This window comes from Conger conger, chromosome 6 (assembly GCF_963514075.1).
Source record: "Conger conger chromosome 6, fConCon1.1, whole genome shotgun sequence".
Lineage (NCBI taxonomy): Eukaryota > Metazoa > Chordata > Actinopteri > Anguilliformes > Congridae > Conger > Conger conger.
The window spans coordinates 51,337,274-51,356,354 of NC_083765.1; the positions used below are offsets into that span (position 1 = coordinate 51,337,274).

General features: G+C 44.6%; 1 protein-coding gene across 2 annotated transcripts in view; it reads left to right on the plus strand.

Annotated features, from left to right (window-relative positions):
• Positions 1 to 19,081, plus strand: part of dagla (diacylglycerol lipase, alpha) — a 57,817-nt gene that overhangs the window by 16,656 nt on the left and 22,080 nt on the right. The window contains exons 2-11 of one of the 2 annotated variants that reach the window (XM_061245184.1): positions 5,897 to 5,998; positions 7,784 to 7,995; positions 9,406 to 9,507; positions 10,454 to 10,592; positions 12,265 to 12,352; positions 12,618 to 12,752; positions 15,270 to 15,347; positions 15,819 to 15,943; positions 17,784 to 17,934; positions 18,522 to 18,605. In XM_061245184.1, coding sequence (XP_061101168.1) covers positions 5,904 to 5,998; positions 7,784 to 7,995; positions 9,406 to 9,507; positions 10,454 to 10,592; positions 12,265 to 12,352; positions 12,618 to 12,752; positions 15,270 to 15,347; positions 15,819 to 15,943; positions 17,784 to 17,934; positions 18,522 to 18,605 — 1,209 coding nt within the window. In that variant the 5' untranslated portion in view covers positions 5,897 to 5,903. The remainder of the gene's footprint in view (positions 1 to 5,896; positions 5,999 to 7,783; positions 7,996 to 9,405; positions 9,508 to 10,453; positions 10,593 to 12,264; positions 12,353 to 12,617; positions 12,753 to 15,269; positions 15,348 to 15,818; positions 15,944 to 17,783; positions 17,935 to 18,521; positions 18,606 to 19,081) is intronic. The other variant, XM_061245185.1, reaches the window with a different exon arrangement.

A 19,081-nucleotide genomic window follows, 5' to 3' on the forward strand; every position in this document is an offset into this window, starting at 1 on the left:
CATGGGCATACAGGGCTGCCACTGGAACTGGTTGGCGTGTATTAATCAACGGTGTGACAAACATCAATGACTACCATGGCAGCAGGATGAATTGTGAAACATCTGCTCGGATCCAACAAAATGCCTCAAAATGTTTTGGACGCCGTTTCACCTTGCAGCGGAACAATGAGCCCAAGCATACTGCTACAGGAAAGCAACCAGTGAGTTTTTAGGATCGACATGTTCTTGGCTGGCCGAGTCAATCACCTGACCTGAATACAATTGAACATGTGTTTCACTCGCTGAAGGCAGAAATGGCTGAAAGTGATTCAAAATGGCTGCCGTACAGGTCTGACAGAGCATCACCAGGGAACATACCCAGCGTCTGGTGATGTCTGTGATGTGTCGACTTCAGGCAGTCATCAAGAGCAAAGGATTTGCAGCTAATTACTGAATAAATTACTTTTGCTGACCTAAAATAGGGGGGACTATATAGAAAGGGATCGAATTCCAACATGGATGAACCGATATGCCGTAGGAAATACCCTCAGGAAATACTGACAGTCTGCAATTCTTTCATTTAATTCTTTAATTTCAAATCCAATAGGCTGTTGCATATCCAACAAAAATTGTGTCACTGTCCAAATACAGTACGGTGCAGTCCGTAAGTAACTCAAACATCTGAATTGTTTAAAGTAACCTGGCAATAAGGCACAGAATGGCCCATTTTTGTGGTGTGTGTGTGCGCGCGCATACCTGTCTAGACTGTGCAGATTTTTGCTGTAGTCCTATTACCCAGAGTCCTTTGCGGCACACGTGGCGAATGCAGGCACAGGGGGCTCGGTGACATTGTTAACAAGCCTTCGCATGCAGTAATAAATCAAGATGTGCTGGAAAGCTGTCACTGCCGTTCCGCCTCTTCACAATGGAGTAAGAGGCGCCGTGACCTCTACCGGCTCAGAGAAAACACGACCCTATTCCCCTCTCAGGAAGGGAAACCTGAAGTCGATCGAAGTTACGTGATGGTAACTGTTGGATTCTGCTGGTTCATTAGATTATTTCGCATTAAGATGTAGCAAATGCCAAGCCAAGAGCTTTGTATTGACATGGTAAGCTATAATTCAATGATAGTTTCATTTAGTGTTAGGGTAGTGTTCTTCATTCGGTAATTGATTGGATAGACCTGACTACTGGCACTGTTTGGTAACTAAGGCTGTTTTTTTAGCTAAAATTGTCAATACTAATACTGATTACTGCGATGAACATGCCAGCTTGTCCTCGAGTATTTTTATGCATTGCACGTTTTTCCTGTAAATGCTTTGCAGGTGGGGCTGTTATTTGATAATTTACTTAAATGTGAATAGTATTTGTCATCCTTTGTCACCCTGTATTAAAACTGCAGGAAAGCAACTTCTGAATTCAAAAGGCAACTCCACCCTCGCCCCCGGAATGATGACTTGTGATATCCTGTCTCCACCCTGAAATCATAATCAGTAGCATATTGGTATTACTACCCTTGGAATAATTGGCATAGTCTGTATTTCATGACTCAGAACCAAATATTTGATCTCTATTATCTCTAGCTGCAGAATCACATTTGAAGTCATAATGTCATTGGCCTGTCACTCATCCTCTGCATGCCATTTAAGTCTTATCATTCAAGTGTCTTAATTGAATGCGAGAATGGTGCGCACTGGTGACAGCTCTGTGGTTTTCTCTTTTTCCAATATTTAAGACATAGGCTATCTGAGTGCTTTCTTAGTTTAATTTGAGCTGCCGCCTCCACTAAATATTCTGTTCTTGACAGCGGAGCAAATGGGGGTCTTTGCCTGGGTGATGTCATTCTGGCACCATTCCCTTCGGCGTGGGTTAAAGTACTGACATGTTAGCTGTGCGATTGATAAACCACGGATCGACCCATGCGGTTTTAACACCTGTGACAAAATCACATGATTGCAAATAGGTGGCTTAAGAGTACAGTGATTTTCAGGCAATCGTCATTTCACAGCAACGCATGCTTGCAACCCAGGTGTGGACGGTTAGCAATCTGGTGATATTGGTAGTTTTGGTGGAGTTAGTGCCGCAGGTCGCTGTAGTAACAGGGAGCAGCACTGTCAGCTCCCGCGGTGGCAGAGCAGCTGAATTAACGTCGACGGGGGAAGATGTGCGCTGTGAACGATCGACAGCGCGGGAGGAGGGGAAGGTGTTGGATGTTGTGAGAGAGGATGAGATAATTCGCATTTTGTAGGTCATGGGAGAGAGAGAGAGAGAGAGCGAGAGAGAGAGAACGAGGGAGAGAGAAGATTTATAGGGACAGAGAAGGAAGGGAGGGATCAGGTTTTATCAGCTTATGAAATGGTTGCATGTTTTTTTTCAGGACGTTCGACATTCCGTATCTGAGCATTCTGAGACTGCTTTTGTGTCTTTTGTTCGTTTCTGACGTCCGTTTGGGAATCGACGTAGAGATCAGAATAAAAAGAACAGAGTGAAAGCGAGAGAGAGGGAGGGAGGGAGGGAAGGGGAGAAGGATGTTTCGGCTTATGTAACATCTCTTCTTCAAAAAGAGAGAATGAGAATAAACCGATGGAAGGCGGTATTTAGCTACTCTTAACGTGCCTGTGTAAAATAGTGTTTTTCACTTAAAAGTCGATGACGTTAATGAGGACACCATTGGTCTCTTTTCAAAAATCGCAGAGACTGTTATGTAACGGTACTAAATATACCAGGAACGACGGTTTCACCCTGTATCAATCTGTTCACTGCCAGACGCCGTCGTCGTCAAAGTGCGACGAAGGTCCTTTCGTCCAAAATGCAACAGCTAGTTTCCGATGAACAGACAAGTCTTTTTCAGTCTTATTCGGCATCTATGCACAGTTGTTGCAGCGGTAACCCTTTCTTACCGGGGGTTTGTTGTCCCAGCACAGTGTTGGTGGACAAAAAAAAATCCCATCTCATCCTGCATTCACAGCATGGTCTGCCTTCTGTTGCCTGTAGATATTTAGAGGCTGGAGGCTAGAGTGTTCTTTTCTTTCTCCTGAGTGGCACTACCATGAATCATACAATAAGTGACCCGAAAAAGGCTCTTTTAGAGTTTTAGACAGAAGTCGGTTGGCCTCCATTTTGGATGACACGTTTTGTTTCACGTTGTTATACGTAGAGCTGTTTTGTTGCAGAGAGGTGTCTCTGCCAAAGCTTTATTGTGCTGTTCATTTGCGGGGTAGTTTGTAAAACTGTCAAGTTCACTGAGAAGATATCTCTGCATATACACCCAGTGACCACTTTATTAGGTGATTACATGTTGTGCTATATATTCAACTTATCTTTTAAATGTATTGGTCTTCTGCTGCTGTAGTCCATCCACTTCAGGGTTTGTACTGTCTCCTTCCTGTCAGCGTGAGCCAGTATGGCTGAGCTGGAGTCTCGATCTTGTGGTCTTGGCCACTCGAGGTATGGTGTTGGTCTGGGTCTGGATCTCAGCACCCGATGTCATGCCCTTGCTCTTGGTCTGTGCTAATGGTTTCACCACAATTTCATTAATATTGTGTACAGGTCCACCTAATAAAGTGGTCGCTGAGTGTACAGCTGTCCAATTAACTACACTCTCGTGAAAGAATGTTACAGCAGATATAGGCCTGCCGTAACAGCTGAATAGACATCTCCAGTGGATCTACATGTAAGTGTTGTCCAAGCAAGCTCAGTGGCTCCCTAGCTACAGTACCCACTTGTCTGAGTGAGTAATAGCAAGCTATCCATTGACAACAGATAATGTAATATAGCTGAATATCAGAGATGAGTAGTGAAAGCAACCAAAGAAGTAGAAGGAAAAACTATAGAATGCTGGGTGCTGTTGGTCAGAAAGTTGCCTTCGACTACGTACCAATCACCCAAGCAGCAAATGTTGTCTTAAGTACACTACAGGACTTGAGATTTTGCGGCATTGGTTACGTATGCTCTTGCGGATTCATCTTGGCTAAAGCCCACGCCCCCAAGTCAAGCAGTGTCTGGGGGGAAAAAACATTCTTTATCCGGAGCATTCTTTCACTGATCTAATCACCTTCTGGCCCAGGAATGTAAATGTTTGTTTTGGTTCGTCCTGTCTTTGCTGTACAGATGGACACTTTTGGCAGTGTAACAACACAGGAGTGTCAGCTGTTCGGCTCAGTTCTCCAGAGAGTACTCCCATTTGCATTAGTACTAATGTAAACTGGAAATGTGGCAAGTAATTTCCACATTCGGTACTATTATAAATTAGTAATGTCCATTTTTTTCTTTATGGGCATCTTGCACTTCAAGGATGTTCAACAAATACAGTAACCTCTATTTGTGACAGTATTTCCCATAATTGCATTAAAAAATAATTTTAAAATATTACTTAACTTCAGGTATTGTAAATAGCAGGTATTGTGAAAATGTTTGTTTGAGACATTTTCTGAAGTGCTCCAAATGTATTATTGAAGAAGGTAATTTAGAAACACATTTGTACATTTGTCACAGGAAATGGGTGTGAGTAATTCCGAGCACTTTCCACAGCTGCTTATGTGGCAGTCTGTCATCAACCTTTGCAAAGTTCATATATCCTCCTTTGTGTGTGTGTGTGTGTGTGTGTGTGTGTGTGTGTGTGTGTGTGTGTGTGTGTGTGTGTGTGTGTGTGTGTGTGTGAATACAGCTTATTATTCAAGACTTATCAACTCATCCCCCCAATAAAATAAAATTCAACCATTACAATCATTACAATTTACAGTAAATGGTGCACAAGAAATATGGAAGTATTTTATTTATTTTTTAATAGTTTTGTTATCTCACTGGGGGACGAATCCATTCTTTTGACCTTATTATTTAATCCATGCATGCATCCACATCCTTCCTGTGATGGTATTCCCCCACTTCACCTTGTGATATCTCAAAGATTAGTAATTTGTTTTTTAAACACTTTAACTATTTCACGCATTTCCTATTGTGTTCTAGTTATACAAATCAGCACTGTTCTTTTTTATTTTTTTATTTTTTTATACCACAACACTGCTTGAGCCAGAGCAGTTAAATTGACTCGCACAATATGTTGTCTTGCCTATTATTGGTAGAATGTGACGCTCCCTTAGCAACTGCTTGACAACCGCACTAGTCTTACCAGGGTATAATCTACAAACAGTCGATGTTGATTCTAGCTTTTCTCCTCTCCGGAAAAATGACCCTCTTAGCTCAAATTAAATTCTGACAGCTTGTACTGCGGTTTGTATTTAATAATGGCCCAGTGTGCTGCCTTCATCTGACCCAGGAGGAATCGTGCGGTCTCTCAACGCGATCTATGCTAGACGGAGAGCGGCTGATGCAGAAACCGAAGCGCGCTCGATGCACTGTTGATGTGCGGCGGCGTCATTAGCACCGTTTCAGTCAAGTGCTAATTTACTGTTGTTTCCATTCACTACACGCCTCATAGTAGCGCTCTTTCTAAATCCTCTGTGCTCTGCTCTCTCTCCCTCCCCCCTCCCTCTCGCTCCCTCCCCCATCTGTCTATCTATCTATCTCTCTCTGTCTCTCTCCCTCTCTCATTTTTCAATTCAACTCAAATGAGCTTTATTGGCATGACATGCATACATAGGTACATATTGCAAACGCACAAGAAAAAATAAATAGCTGAAAAACAATAGTCCTATAATAGTAAAACTACAATGCGCATTGACTAAACTTAATGACTATTAAGCCAAATACACACAGTACGTATGTATGTGTGTGTTTGTGTGTGTCACAATAAATGTGTGAAATTGAACAATAATTAGGAAATGAACAGAAGGGAATTTACAGAAAATTGTAGAGTGGACCAGTCAGATCAGGATATATAGAATGTCTCACTCTCTCCCCGCCCCCCCTCTCTTTCTCTCTCTCCCTCTCCCTGCTCCCTCCCTCCTTCCTGTTTCAGGGCAGTGATGCCGGGCATGGTGGTGTTTCGACGGCGCTGGTCGGTGGGCAGTGATGACCTGGTGCTCCCCGCCCTCTTCCTCTTCCTCCTGCACTGCACCTGGTGAGGCGGGGGTGGGGGGTATTATCACACGCTATAGTCTGGTGCCGGCACACGCTACAGTTAGCTGCCTAATGTTGGTACCCGTACTTAGAGTGCAGTCAGTATAAAACTGGGGTGGTCATCCCTGGTCCTGGCGTGTGGGATACTGTGGCGGGGGGGTTTATAAAAAAAAAAAAAAAGAAAAGAAAAACTAGATACTGAAAGCCTTCCTGTACATGCACTAAGCGATTGAATGCACCAGACTAATCAGAAATAGCTGAGAATCCAACTGTCAAAATACTTTTGGTTCCCTAAAATGGGGGGTGTGTATGTATTAAAAGGGCTGTAATGCCTTCACAGATGACCTGATGTGGATGTATGTGCACATCGAATGTGACGGTCTGCACTTCAACCCCATTATTCATTTTTTCACGTGCTGTACCTCTGTCCAAATACTTATGGACTGCGAGAGTCCAGGGAGCCATCGTGCCTCTGCATTGTACTCAATTGTACTTTATAAAAAGGGACAGTGGGGACTGTACATTGCGAATGGACACATTTTATGCAATTTGTCTGATCATTTCACATTTGGTGATATTTATAATTGCGTACTTGGTGTACTGTTATTAATTAAAAGGCACTCTTTGTTTTTTTGTTATATTGAAGTACATTCTGTGTGAATGATGAATAATTCCTCATATATTTCATAGCCTTTGATACTTGATGGTACACTTGTGCCCTTCAAATACTTCCATCAACCATGTCTGTGCTTTGTGTTGCCACAAAGTTATAAGGCTTTGACGAGCCGTCTGTACACCAGCAAGTGTTCACTGAGTGTAGATTTACTGGTGTTATGGTGCCTTATTTGCCAATTTGAGAGGCCGGGAAGAATGATGGGTAATCTTTTCTCCTCTCACTTGTGCCATTTGTTTAATTTGAGGTGCCTGTTTAGTTTAGGCTGTGTGTGTGTGTGAGTAAGGTTTAATTCAGGCTGTGTGTGTGTGTGTGTGAGTAAGGTTTAATTCAGGCTGTGTGTGTGAGTAAGGTTTAATTTAGGCTATGTATGTGTGTGACTAAGGTTTAATTTAGGCTCTGTGTGTGTGAGAGAGAGTAAGATTTAATTTAGACTGTGTTTGAGAGTAATGTTTAATTTAGGCTATGTGTGTGTGTGTGTGTAAGATTTCATTTAAGATGTGTGTGTGGGTAAAGGTGTAATTTAGGCTTTGTGTGTGTGAGAGAGGTTTAATTTAGGCTGTGTGTGTATGTGTATGAGTATGAGTATGTGTTTGAGTGTGTGTGTGTGCGTGTGTGTGTGTGTATGAGTGTGTATGAGAGTACGTGTGTGTGTGAGTATGTGTGTGTGCGTGTGTATGAGTGTGTGTGCGTGTGTGCGTGCGTGCGTGCGTGTGTGTGTATGTGTATGTGTGTGTGTGTGTGTGTGTGCGTGTGTGTGTGCATGAGTGTGTGTGAGTATGTGTGTATGAGAGTGTGTGTGTGTGTGTGTGTGTGTATATGAGTATGAGTGTGTGTGCGCGTGTGTGTGCATGAGTATGTGTGTGTGCGTGTGTGTGTATGAGTGTGTGTGTGTGTGTGTGTGTATGAGCATGTGTTTGTGTGTGTGTGAGTGTGTGTGTGTGTGTATGAGTGTGTATGAGTGTGTATGAGTGTGTATGAGTGTGTGCGTGTGTGTGTGTGAGTATGTGTGAGTGTGTGTGTGTGTGCGTGTGTGTGTGTATGAGTGTGTGTGTGAGTAAGCCCTATGGTATCGTGCGGATGCATTGGTAATGTGTGCTTTCCCGCCCTCAGGCTGGTGGTGCTGTCGGTGGTGCTGTTTGGACTGCCGTACGGCTCGGACCAGTCCTGCTCCGTCACGCTGGTGGACCACGGCCGGGGCTACCTGGGCATCCTGGTCAGCTGCCTGATCTGCGAGGGCGCCATCATGTGGCTGAGCATGAGGGGCAGCATCCTGTACACACAGCCCCGCGACGCAGTGCAGTACGTGCTCTACATCAGACTAGGTATGCGCGCGCGCACACTCTCATACACACACAAATACACACACACACATACATACACACACAAACACCCTCACACACACACACACACACAAACACAGTACATTTTTCCATTACTGTCAGTTGCAGACCCCTTACCAGTATCAATGGCAAGGAGCCCAAAACAACAAAAAAAAAAAGAAAGGTCAAATAAAACTGGAACAGGAAGTTTACAGACTACACAAACGAGCTGGAGTGGCAATATCTAGCAAGCAAAAATGCTAATCGCAAGCTCAGTCAACACTGTAAGCCAAACTTAAAATGGAGGGAAACGTATATGTTGGTCTCACTAATGTTGCTTCACTCTGCTTTTTTCTTTGCTCTGTTGCCAAAACGAGGTTCTTTTCAGCATTGTTTTCTTCCAGCTAATGTTGGTTTCTGAATTTTTACACATTGACAAATGAAAAGGCTTCCTGGCTGCAAGCTCCGCAGACTAGGCCCAACCCATGAAGCAGGGCTAACAGATGCGAAAGGAAATTCAAATCCAGGCAAATGTTACGTCTCTGACCTTTGAGCACTTCTAGTTCCATTTTTGTCCCCATTCTAGTGTTCTGGTGTGCTCTTCCACAAAACTGGCCATCAAGCTAATGGTAATGCCTAGCTACTGGTTTGAACACTGGATATCTCACAGATTGGTGAATATTCTGATGCGTCCAATTTGGATACCTTGTTTTATGCATTCTTGCACAGCGATGTAATTACTAATTTAAAAAGAACTTACATTTGAGTCTCACTTTGAAGAGTACCCACTGGCCCCATTGAGAATCATGAAAGGAATGTCTATTCTGCTCAGTCTTGATGAACATATAACTGTTGATGAATATATAACTATTTTCAGTTGCCTTGAGCGCCGATGTGGAATAAACCAGGCCGTAGAGAGTTTGCATGGGAGCTGAGGGCAGCAGCAGTGGGGGAGGGACTGAGAGCGGAAAGGTCTCGCGGCAGATAAAATAAGATTAAAAACATGGAGCTAACTCCTCGGCCCGGGCTAACGGGGACGAGAGAGGGGAGGGAGGAGGGGTCTCGAGGGGGGGGGGCCCTAGCGGCCACGCGGCCTAAAAGCGCTTTGATTGGTTTCATAGCCAGGACTCGCCCTGTTTAAAATGATGAACGGGTAAAGACACGCACGCACACACACACAGTCACACGCGCGAGGCTGTGTTACGAGCTGTTTTCTCACATTGTTTTTCTCCAAAGAATGCGAAGGGCTGACTGTGAGATGCCTTCTGGTTATCGTCTCTCCCGTCTTCATAACAACTTTAATGACAATTGCCATTATTTACACGTTGTTGGATACCAGCAAGCTCAACAACAGTCTCTCCTGTCTCTCCTCTTCTCCCCCCTTTCCTCCCCCTCTTTTTCTCCCTCTATTAGCTATTTTGCTTGTGGAGCTGGTGTACGCGGTGGTGGGAATTGCTTGGCTGGTCCGGTTCTACCAACCGTGCTCTGACATCACTGCCAAGAACCTGACCCTGGGTGAGGAGGGGGGGATGGGGGGGGGGGGTTCCAAGGGTGTGGTTGAAGGAAGTGGGCTTGAGATAAGGGGGGAGGGGGTGGGTATAGGGAATGCATTAATCTTGAACCTGATGTATGCATTCATTTGTCGGCCATTTTGTACATGCCATTTTATGTCACCCTGTGAACCTGATCAGATATTGATTGGTTTTGACTTGAAGGAAAATTAACCAAATTTGCTCTTTCCGGAATGTAACCAACTTACATAACATAACATAACATAACATAACGTCACGTCACATCACATCACATCACATCACATCACATCACATCACATCACATCACATCACATCACATCACATCACATCACATCACATCACATCACATCACATCACATCACATAATGGCGAGAACGGGCCACTAAGCCCAGCCATGCGTGCCTTCTCCTACCACTAAAGTGTACCTACTGTTGAGTTACTTTGAGATGGCTGATATCATACTGCTGGCAGCATTCCCATGTTAAGCCGGCTGTGAAATTGTATGTTGTTCTTCAAACTATCATACTTTATGTAAATACGGTAGTGTGCAAATATTTGGGCAGGCCTGGTCAAAGAGCCTTTTACAATTAATAAATAAGTCAACAGAAGTGAACCTAACCTCTAAATGGTGATCATATTTTTAAAAAGTAACAAAGAGTAATCCAAAAGTGTTTCCAAAATTTGGAAACGGGGCCTTTTTCTTCTTTTTTTATAAAAAATAATTTATAAACAGGAAAGAAATGAAAATAAAAAGCGATCTTGCTTTAAAATGTGCAGAAAGGTCTCATGTTTAACCAACAGATCTCTTCTCTGAGTTCTGATTGGTAGGTCATATTAAGGAAGAAAATCCGTCACAATATAGCCTTTTCAAGATTGTTTTAAGCTATAGAGACTTGTATTTCTAAATGTTTGTCTCCTGCACTCCTCAGGAATCGTGGCGTGTAACTGGCTGGTGATCTTCAGCGTCTGTTTCACCCTCATGTGCACCTTCGACCCCACGGGCCGCACCTTCGTCAAGCTGAAAGCTACACGCCGACGTCAGCGCAACCTCACGACATACACACTCAGGTACCCTCTACTCACACACTGCTCACACACTCAGGTACTCACACACTACTCACACACTCAGGTACTCTCTCTACTCACACACTACTGACACTCAGGTACTCTGTCTACTCACACACTACTCACACACTCACATACTCACACACTACTCACACACTACTTACACACTCAGGTACTCACACACTACTCACACACAACTCACACACTCAGGTACTCACACACTACTCACACACTCAGGTACTCACACAATCAGGTACTCACACACTACTCACACACTCAGGTACTCTCTCTACTCACACACTACTGACACTCAGGTACTCTCTCTACTCACACACTACTCACACACTCACATACTCACACACTACTCACACACTACTTACACACTCAGGTACTCACACACTACTCACACACAACTCACACACTCAGGTACTCACACACTACTCACACACTCAGGTACTCACACAATCAGGTACTCACACACTACTCACACACTCAGGTACTCACACACTAGTCACACACTCAGGTACTCACACACTACTCACACACTACTCACACACGACATACACACTCAGGTACTCTCTCTACTAACACACTACTCACATACTCAGGTACCCTCTCTACTTTCACACTACTTACACACTCAGGTACTCTCTCTACTCACACACTACTTACACACTCAGGTACTCTCTCTACTCACACACTACTCACACACTCAGGTGCTCTCTACTCACACACTACTCACACACTCAGGTACTCTCTCTACTCACACACTACTCACACACTCAGGTACTCTCTACTCACACACTACTCACACACTCAGGTACTCTCTCTACTCACACACTACTCAGACACTCAGGTACTCTCTCTACTCACACACTACTTACACACTCAGGTACTCTCTCTACTCACACACTACTTACACACTCAGGTACTCTCTCTACTCACACACTACTCACACACTCAGGTACTCTCTACTCACACACTACTTACACACTCAGGTACTCTCTCTACTCACACACTACTTACACACTCAGGTACTCTCTCTACTCACACACTAACACACTCAGGTACTCTCTCTATTCACACACTACTCACACACTCAGGTACTCTCTCTACTCACACACTACTTACACACTCAGGTACCTTCTCTACTTACACACACACTACTTACACAGTCAGGTACCCCCTCACTACTTTGGGTTTATACTCTGGGCAACTGGAGTGCATTTATATATTTTTGTTAAGGACAACGACCATAGTCTACATCGGGCAACAACCAAATTTCAAAAACGTTCTTCGATTTCAGTCGAGCGACACTGTCGCTGGACTATAAACTGGCTGCATGCTAATAGTTTCTCCATTGATTGGCTAGGTTAGTCCACTTATGTGAAATCGATTGGTGGTTTTTCAGAATTTCACATTAGTGAATGTCACTTCCCTGTGCTGGCTCTTTTGCTAAGGGTTGAACAGTTATTACTTGGCGAATTAGTTTTTGCGCAAAACTGGGTTGTTTGTTACTTAAAGGTACAATAGGTAATGTACAATATGTGCCAAACACAGTGAGGCTTTTTCAATGATCGGATGGGATTTACAATGGTCTTGTAACAATGTTTTAACACAGAAATCTGACCTATTGTACCTTTAATAACAGAGATCTTCTCTCTCCCCGGCTCAGACACAGGCTAGAGGAAGGTCAAGCCAGCAGCTGGAGCAGGAGACTCAAGTTCTTTATGTGCTGCACCAGAGCTCAGGACTCCCAGTCGGTGAGTGGCTCCCCCTTCTGGACCATGCAGCATTACACTGTTAAATCCACACAAAAATAACGTGGAATTCAGACCGCAAATTGGCATGCCTTTAATTTGGAACATTAACAAGGCTGTTGTTCTCTCAAACGAAAACGGGTACAATAGCAGACTGGAGCTGAATAATCCTTGTCGCACTCTCTCTCCCCTCTCTCCTCTAAAGCCCAGCCAAAGCTTGTGTTGCCTTTCCAAACTTTCGATAAACATCCGCTTCTCTCCCCCCCAGGACGCGTACTCGGAGATAGCCAGTCTGTTTGCGGAGTTCTTCAGGGACCTGGACATCGTTCCCAGCGACATCATCGCCGGCCTGGTGCTCTTGAGGCAGAGGCAAAGGTCCAAGAGGTCCGCCATTTTGGATCAGGTGAGAGAGCGAGGGCAGGAGAAGGGAGAGAGAGAGAGTGGTAGAGAGGTCCTAATGGTCCACCATTTTGGATCAGGTGAGAGAGCGAGGGCAGGAGAAGGGAGAGAGAGAGAGTGGTAGAGAGGTCTTAATGGTCCGCCATTTTGGATCAGGTGAGAGACCGAGAGATGGGGAAGGGAGAGAGAGTGGTGAGCGGTCTTAATGGTCCGCCATTTTGAAGCAAGAGTGAGAGAGAGAGTGAGGATACACGAGGGAAAAGGGTTAGAGAGCAAGAGGAGGGAGAGAGGGAAAGAGTTAGAGTTAGAGACTGTGGACTAGATGAGACTGGACCAGACTCTGGCCCAGATCAGCGATTGAGGGGCCGGTGGCGGGGGGGAGAAAAAGAGCGAAGGAAGGAGGTAGAGGAGTCTCAGCGGTCTCAGGAGAAGGAGAGAATGGAAGGGTGTGTCTCTACACCCTAGGTTGTTCGCTAAAGTCACCGCCAGTGGACTGTTTTCAACCGTTTCGAGCGCACAAAATTGTGAAATAAAGCAACTGCTATGTGCAGAAATTTGGTGGGGATTCCAGTTTTCAGCCATCCATTGGCCTGACGTTACAGGAAAGATGACGGAGCATCGAGTTGAATTGTGTCGCTATTTTGTGTTTAATCTGGCATCATTACACCTACCAGCTGCGCTTATTGGTAGAACGCCAACAATATGAGTCTGTCCAGACTTCGGGATTTTAATAGTCGTATTCGTCGTCATCACTGGCGCATTGCTATAAATAGCCTATATTTCTAATAAGAAGGCCGGCTCTAAAGTTTTCTTCGTTCACAATTTAGATTTGTCCCAAAGATGATGAGTCTGCTAATAGTCCTCTGTTTATTGGTTTTGATATACGCTAATAGCCAAGAAGGGACAGGTACTATTGCAAATATTAAGTTTAACGCGGCAGTGTTTGGCAGTTCGAATCCCTTCTCGTTCAGCTTCTGACTAAATATTGTAAATATAGCCTCTATTTAATCTCTAATTAATGGGTTTTCTCCAACTCCTGCCGTATGTAACCATCAGCTTTCAGAATATTTCAGAAGGTTCTTGATCTCTTCTTCGTTCCAACTGCACCCGCCTCCATGAAACAGAGCTTTGTATGTATTTCCTTCTGTTGACAATATTCGTCTTATCCACAAGTCTACAAGGCTACATTTCCTGTAATTGGTCTGGATAAAATGTATGGTCCGGACCATCGTTCTCACCAGCAACAAACTGCTACAGAGTTCACTTGGAAGAGAACCGAGAACCACATTTAGCTTATTTGGCACGCACCCGGTCAAATCTAACCAAACTTAGCAGAACATTTGATCGATCCGCACCAAACAAGGTATGTGTGAAAGCACCCCTGAGATAGTGCGTGAACATGCGATTTGGTGTGTTTTTAAAAGCTGACCTGGCCTGGGAGCAGGCCCCTGTTTTAATGCCCAACCTCCCCTCTCTCTACTGTGCTACTGGAATTCCAATTACCTGGTTCCAGCAAACACTGCCCCTCTACATAAATTCTATTTGGTATTTAGCATATGGTCATTTATATTATTAATTTCCTTGGGAAAGCAAATAGGCCGGCGACTGAACTGCCTCATTCTGCTTTGCAGTTTAGTGGAGATCAGGCTGGATAGGCACTATTACAAAAAGAGCAACTTCAGAGAATTGCTGAATGAATTATTGAATAATTATGCACGGCTAAATGGGAACATGTAAATAATTTATACACTGCCTTGGAGAAAGTAATAAATTAGTTAGACAAATGAGATTTTCCACAGGTAATATTATTTATTTTCTAGTTTGCTATAGAATAGCTAATTTGTTCACACTATAATGAATAATTAGTTGTTATTGACATTAGAAGCACGTATCCAGAACATTCCACTTTAAATTCGGTATCTCTGCCCTGCATGAACAGAGGGAGTCCCGCAGTGGAGCGATCCCCCATTTCCTCTGCTAAAATTCCAGCTTAAACCGACCTAATCTGGTCAAGCTAGTTTAAGACGTGTTTTTGATGCTTTTAACCAGCTGTTGACCAGGCGATATAGTCAGTTAGTGCACCAGTGGACCACCAGGTTAATCTACTGGCTTTGACCAGCTACAGACTGGCTTGACCAGCCACGGATCAGCCAGTTGCGACCAGCTAGAAGTGTCTAAAACACAGCTTAAACCAGCTTTGAATCCCAGCTAGTCTTAGCTGCAATTTTCAGCAGGGCACCCCAGATGTTTTAGGCTTCTTCCACCGTGCCCTCTTTTGTATCCACATCTTGAACCAAGAGACAGGGAAAGGAAAGTGTCAGTGTGTGATCAAAAAAGACTTGGGGGTTAGTGGGGTAATGTGTACACTGTGTGTGTGTGTGTGTGTGTGTGTGTGTGTGTGAGGGGCTGTGTGTGTACACTGTGTGTGTGTGTGTGTGTGTGTGTGTGTGTGTGTGTGTGTGTGTGTGTTTGTGTGTGTGTGAGGGGCTGTGTGTGTGACTGCCCTCTATCTCACCACCAGGCCAACAATGACATCCTCGCTTTCCTGTCCGGAATGCCAGTCACGCGCAACACCAAATACCTGGACCTCAAGAACTCGGTGAGGGTGTGCGGCCGTGTTGAGCGTACGGTTGAGCGTGTGTGTGCTCAGACGCGTTTGACCGTTCGTTTGAGTGCTTATTACGTGCGTTAGCGTGCTTGTTAGTGTGTGCCTTTGTGTGTGTGTGCTTGCACATGTTTGAGTGATTATTGCATGCGTTCGCGTGCTCGTTTGTGCGTGCCTGCGTGTGTGTGCTCACACACATCTCTGAGCGTTCGTTTCAGTGCTCATTATGTGCGTTAGCGTGCTCATTTGCATGTGTGCTCGTTTGTATGTGTGTGTGTGTGTGTGTGTGTGACGGGCAGTATTTCTCGGTACGTTCCCTGGTATCTGACGTGTTGGCTCCTGTAGCTGTAGTGTTTCCCTGCCTGGTGCGTGTAAGTGTGTTTTCATTGCGCCTGTCAGCACCAATGCTTTATGCGATGGGACGTACGTGTGCTGAATTGCTGTGTGCTCTCCCCTTCTCCGCAGTCCGAGATGCTCATGTATAAGGAGGTGTGCTACTACATGCTGTTTGCCCTGGCGGCCTACGGCTGGCCCATGTACCTCATGAGGAAGCCTGCCTGTGGGCTGTGTCGCCTGGCCAGCTCCTGCCCGTGAGTCTGCCTTCCTCACACCGCTGATGCCCGACCTGGGTCAAATCCCTCATTCTTTTGGATTCAAATACTTTTCTGTGCTCGATTGAACTCACCTGGTGCAATTGAGCCGCCCAAGAAAAGCTTGCGTTTTTGAGAGTCTTTCACATAACAGAAGGTACCGGTGAGAACAGGCCATTCAGCCCAGCAATGCTCGCCTTTCCCCACCCCTAAGTGTACCTACTGCCTAGTTTGCCTAAAGCTAAATAGTATCTAACACCGTATCAAGCCTGGTCTTGAAACCCCCCAGTGTTTCTGCCTCCACTACATGTCCTGGCAAGCTGTTCCACACAGTGACCACTCGCTGTGTGAAAAAATACTTCCTAATATCTGTACGGAATAGGTTCCACTACACCAGTAAAGTGTAGAAAAGTATTTGAATCCAAAACAATTACGTATTTGGCCCTGGTCTGTTCCTCATACAGGTCTGATACCCTGCTGTGTACTGACTGACCGACAGATGATTGTCGAGTCTGATTCACAGCCTGAGTGACTTAGTTCTCAAATCACTTCCTCACTCACTGATTTACGTTCAAATCACCACCTCTCTCACTGATTTACGCTCAAATCACCTCCTCACTCACTGATTTATGCTCAAATCACCTCCTCACTCACTGATTTATGCTCAAATCACCTCCTCACTCACTGATGTATGCTCAAATAACCTCCTCACTCACTGATGTATGCTCAAATAACCTCCTCACTCACTGATTTACCCTCAAATCACCTCCTCAGTCACCGATTTACACTCAAATCACTTCCTCACTCACTGATTTATGCTCAAATCACCTCCTCACTCACTGATTTACGTTAAAATCACCACCTCACTCACTGATTTAAGCTCAAATCTCTTCCTCACTCACTGATTTACGCTCAAATCACCTCCTCACTCACTGATTTACACTCAAATCACTTCCTCACTAACTACTAACTAAGATCTACAGACATCACAGTCTGTTCAGTTTCAAGCTACTTCATTGTACTGACGTCAGCTTATTCTCAAATCCCTAGAGAGATTGTTCTCTTTCTGTATAGTCACTGAGATATTTATTTTTGATTAATGTTTCTAGGTTTTACATGGTCTTGTTGACATTTTTGTTTCTGTAGACTCGTTTGTTTTGAGTTTTAGTGACTGAAATCTGTTTTCTGATTTCCTGAGGAAACAACGCAACATGTTTTTCTTGAATGGAATGCAGCTCAGTCTAAGAACTTGAGTGTTAATGAAGCAAATTATTTATTTGTTTGATGGACGGCTCTTTTGCCAAGCAGAATGTCGATAAACAGCCTGCCGCTCTTGGTAATTCAGACAGATTACTAAACTGTTTTTGTACAGGAAAGCATGTAGCATTCTATGCATGCGGGCCTCTTAAGGGAAGGTACCACAGGTGAATAGGGGAAAAAAAACCCTTTCCATTTAATATTTTGAATGTGGACACAAATGCAAACATTTTTTTAAAATCACTTTTTTATATGTGTTTTTTTAATAAAATACCCCGTAAAATAGAAATATATCTAAGCTAAAAAAGAACATTTCTTACACTAAATAATGTAATCTAGAAAATGGCCATTAAAGTTTGGTTTACATGACATGGCTGGTATAAAAACATCTAAATTAACTACTTAGAGTTGCTTCTGGTCATTGGTTCATGCATTTTATGAAACTACAGCACTTGTAGAAAGCTTATTATGCTAATCTCTCAAAACTGACCTATCCAGCCAAATTGCCCTTTTCACCCGTGGTACCACCCCCTTCGTTGTGATAGGTTGTTTAGTGTGATTGACACTGTGCGTGTCCTCTCAGGAGCTGCCTCTCCGTGTCAGGCTCCCGCCTCTCCCAGGTGACCGTGGAGGAGGACAACTGCTGTGGCTGCAACGTGCTAGCCATCCGCAGGAACTTCCTGGATCACGACCTGAAGCAGGTCCACATTGTCTACACCTCCTGCCATGATGCCGTGAGTGCCCCAGGGGAGAGGGCGGGAGAGAGAGGGAGGAGAGAGGGAAGATCGCTTGTGATATTCAGCCAGGGGAGGTAGAGAGAGAGGAATGTTTGCCTTGTGTTTTCAGGCTGGTGTACAGTGTGATATTCAGCCAGGGGAGGTAGAGAGAAAGGGAAGATCGCTTCGTGTTTTCAGGCTGATGTACAGTGTGATATTCAGGCAGGAGACGCGCTACTCGACAGAAGGAATGCCGAATTTCAGCTTTCTCCTCAATGAGCTGACGCTTTGTTTCACGTGATCTTTCTACAGGAGGCTCCACGGGAGAACACATTGATTTCAAAAATGAAAGGAATTGTATTGCCTCATTTATTATACAGAAAGGGGGCAACAAATTATTATGTGGTGCTAATAGACAGCATATTCCATGAACTTTTGTTGAGCTGAGAATTATTCAGTGTAAGCAGTGTGCTTTATTCTTATGTATTTAAATGCCTTCTCCTTTCTATCCCATGGATTTCCACCACTGCATCCAGGTTATTCCTATATATGATACTTTACTTCCACTATATATTTCGCTGTATAAGTCTGCCCTTGTCTCTCAGGTATACGAGACGCCGTTCTTTGTGGCAGTGGATCATGAGAAGAAGAAAGTTGTCATCAGCATCCGAGGAACTCTGTCACCCAAAGTGAGATTGACTGACACGCTGTCACAGCAACACTGACTGAAACACTGGCTCGTAGATCATATGCTCATGTACACATCTCTCTCTCTCTCTCTCCTTCTCTTTCACTCACTCTCCTCTCTCCTCCCTCCCCCTCCCTCTCCCTCTCTCCTCTCTTTCTCCCTCTCCCTCTCCCTCTCTCCTCCCTCCCCCTCTCTCTCCCTCTCTCCTCTCTCCTCCCTCCCCCTCTCTCTCCCTCCTCTCTTTCTCCCTCTCCCTCTCCCTCTCTCCTCTCTTTCTCCCTCTCCCTCTCTCCCACTCTCCATCTTTCTCTGTCTCTCTCTCCCCCTCTCTCTCCCTCCTCTCTTTCTCCCTCTCCCTCTCCCTCTCTCCTCTCTTTCTCCCTCTCCCTCTCTCCCACTCTCCATCTTTCTCTGTCTCTCTCTCCCTCTCTCTCTCCCTCTCCCTCTGCCTCCCCCTCTCCCTCTCCCTCCCTCTCT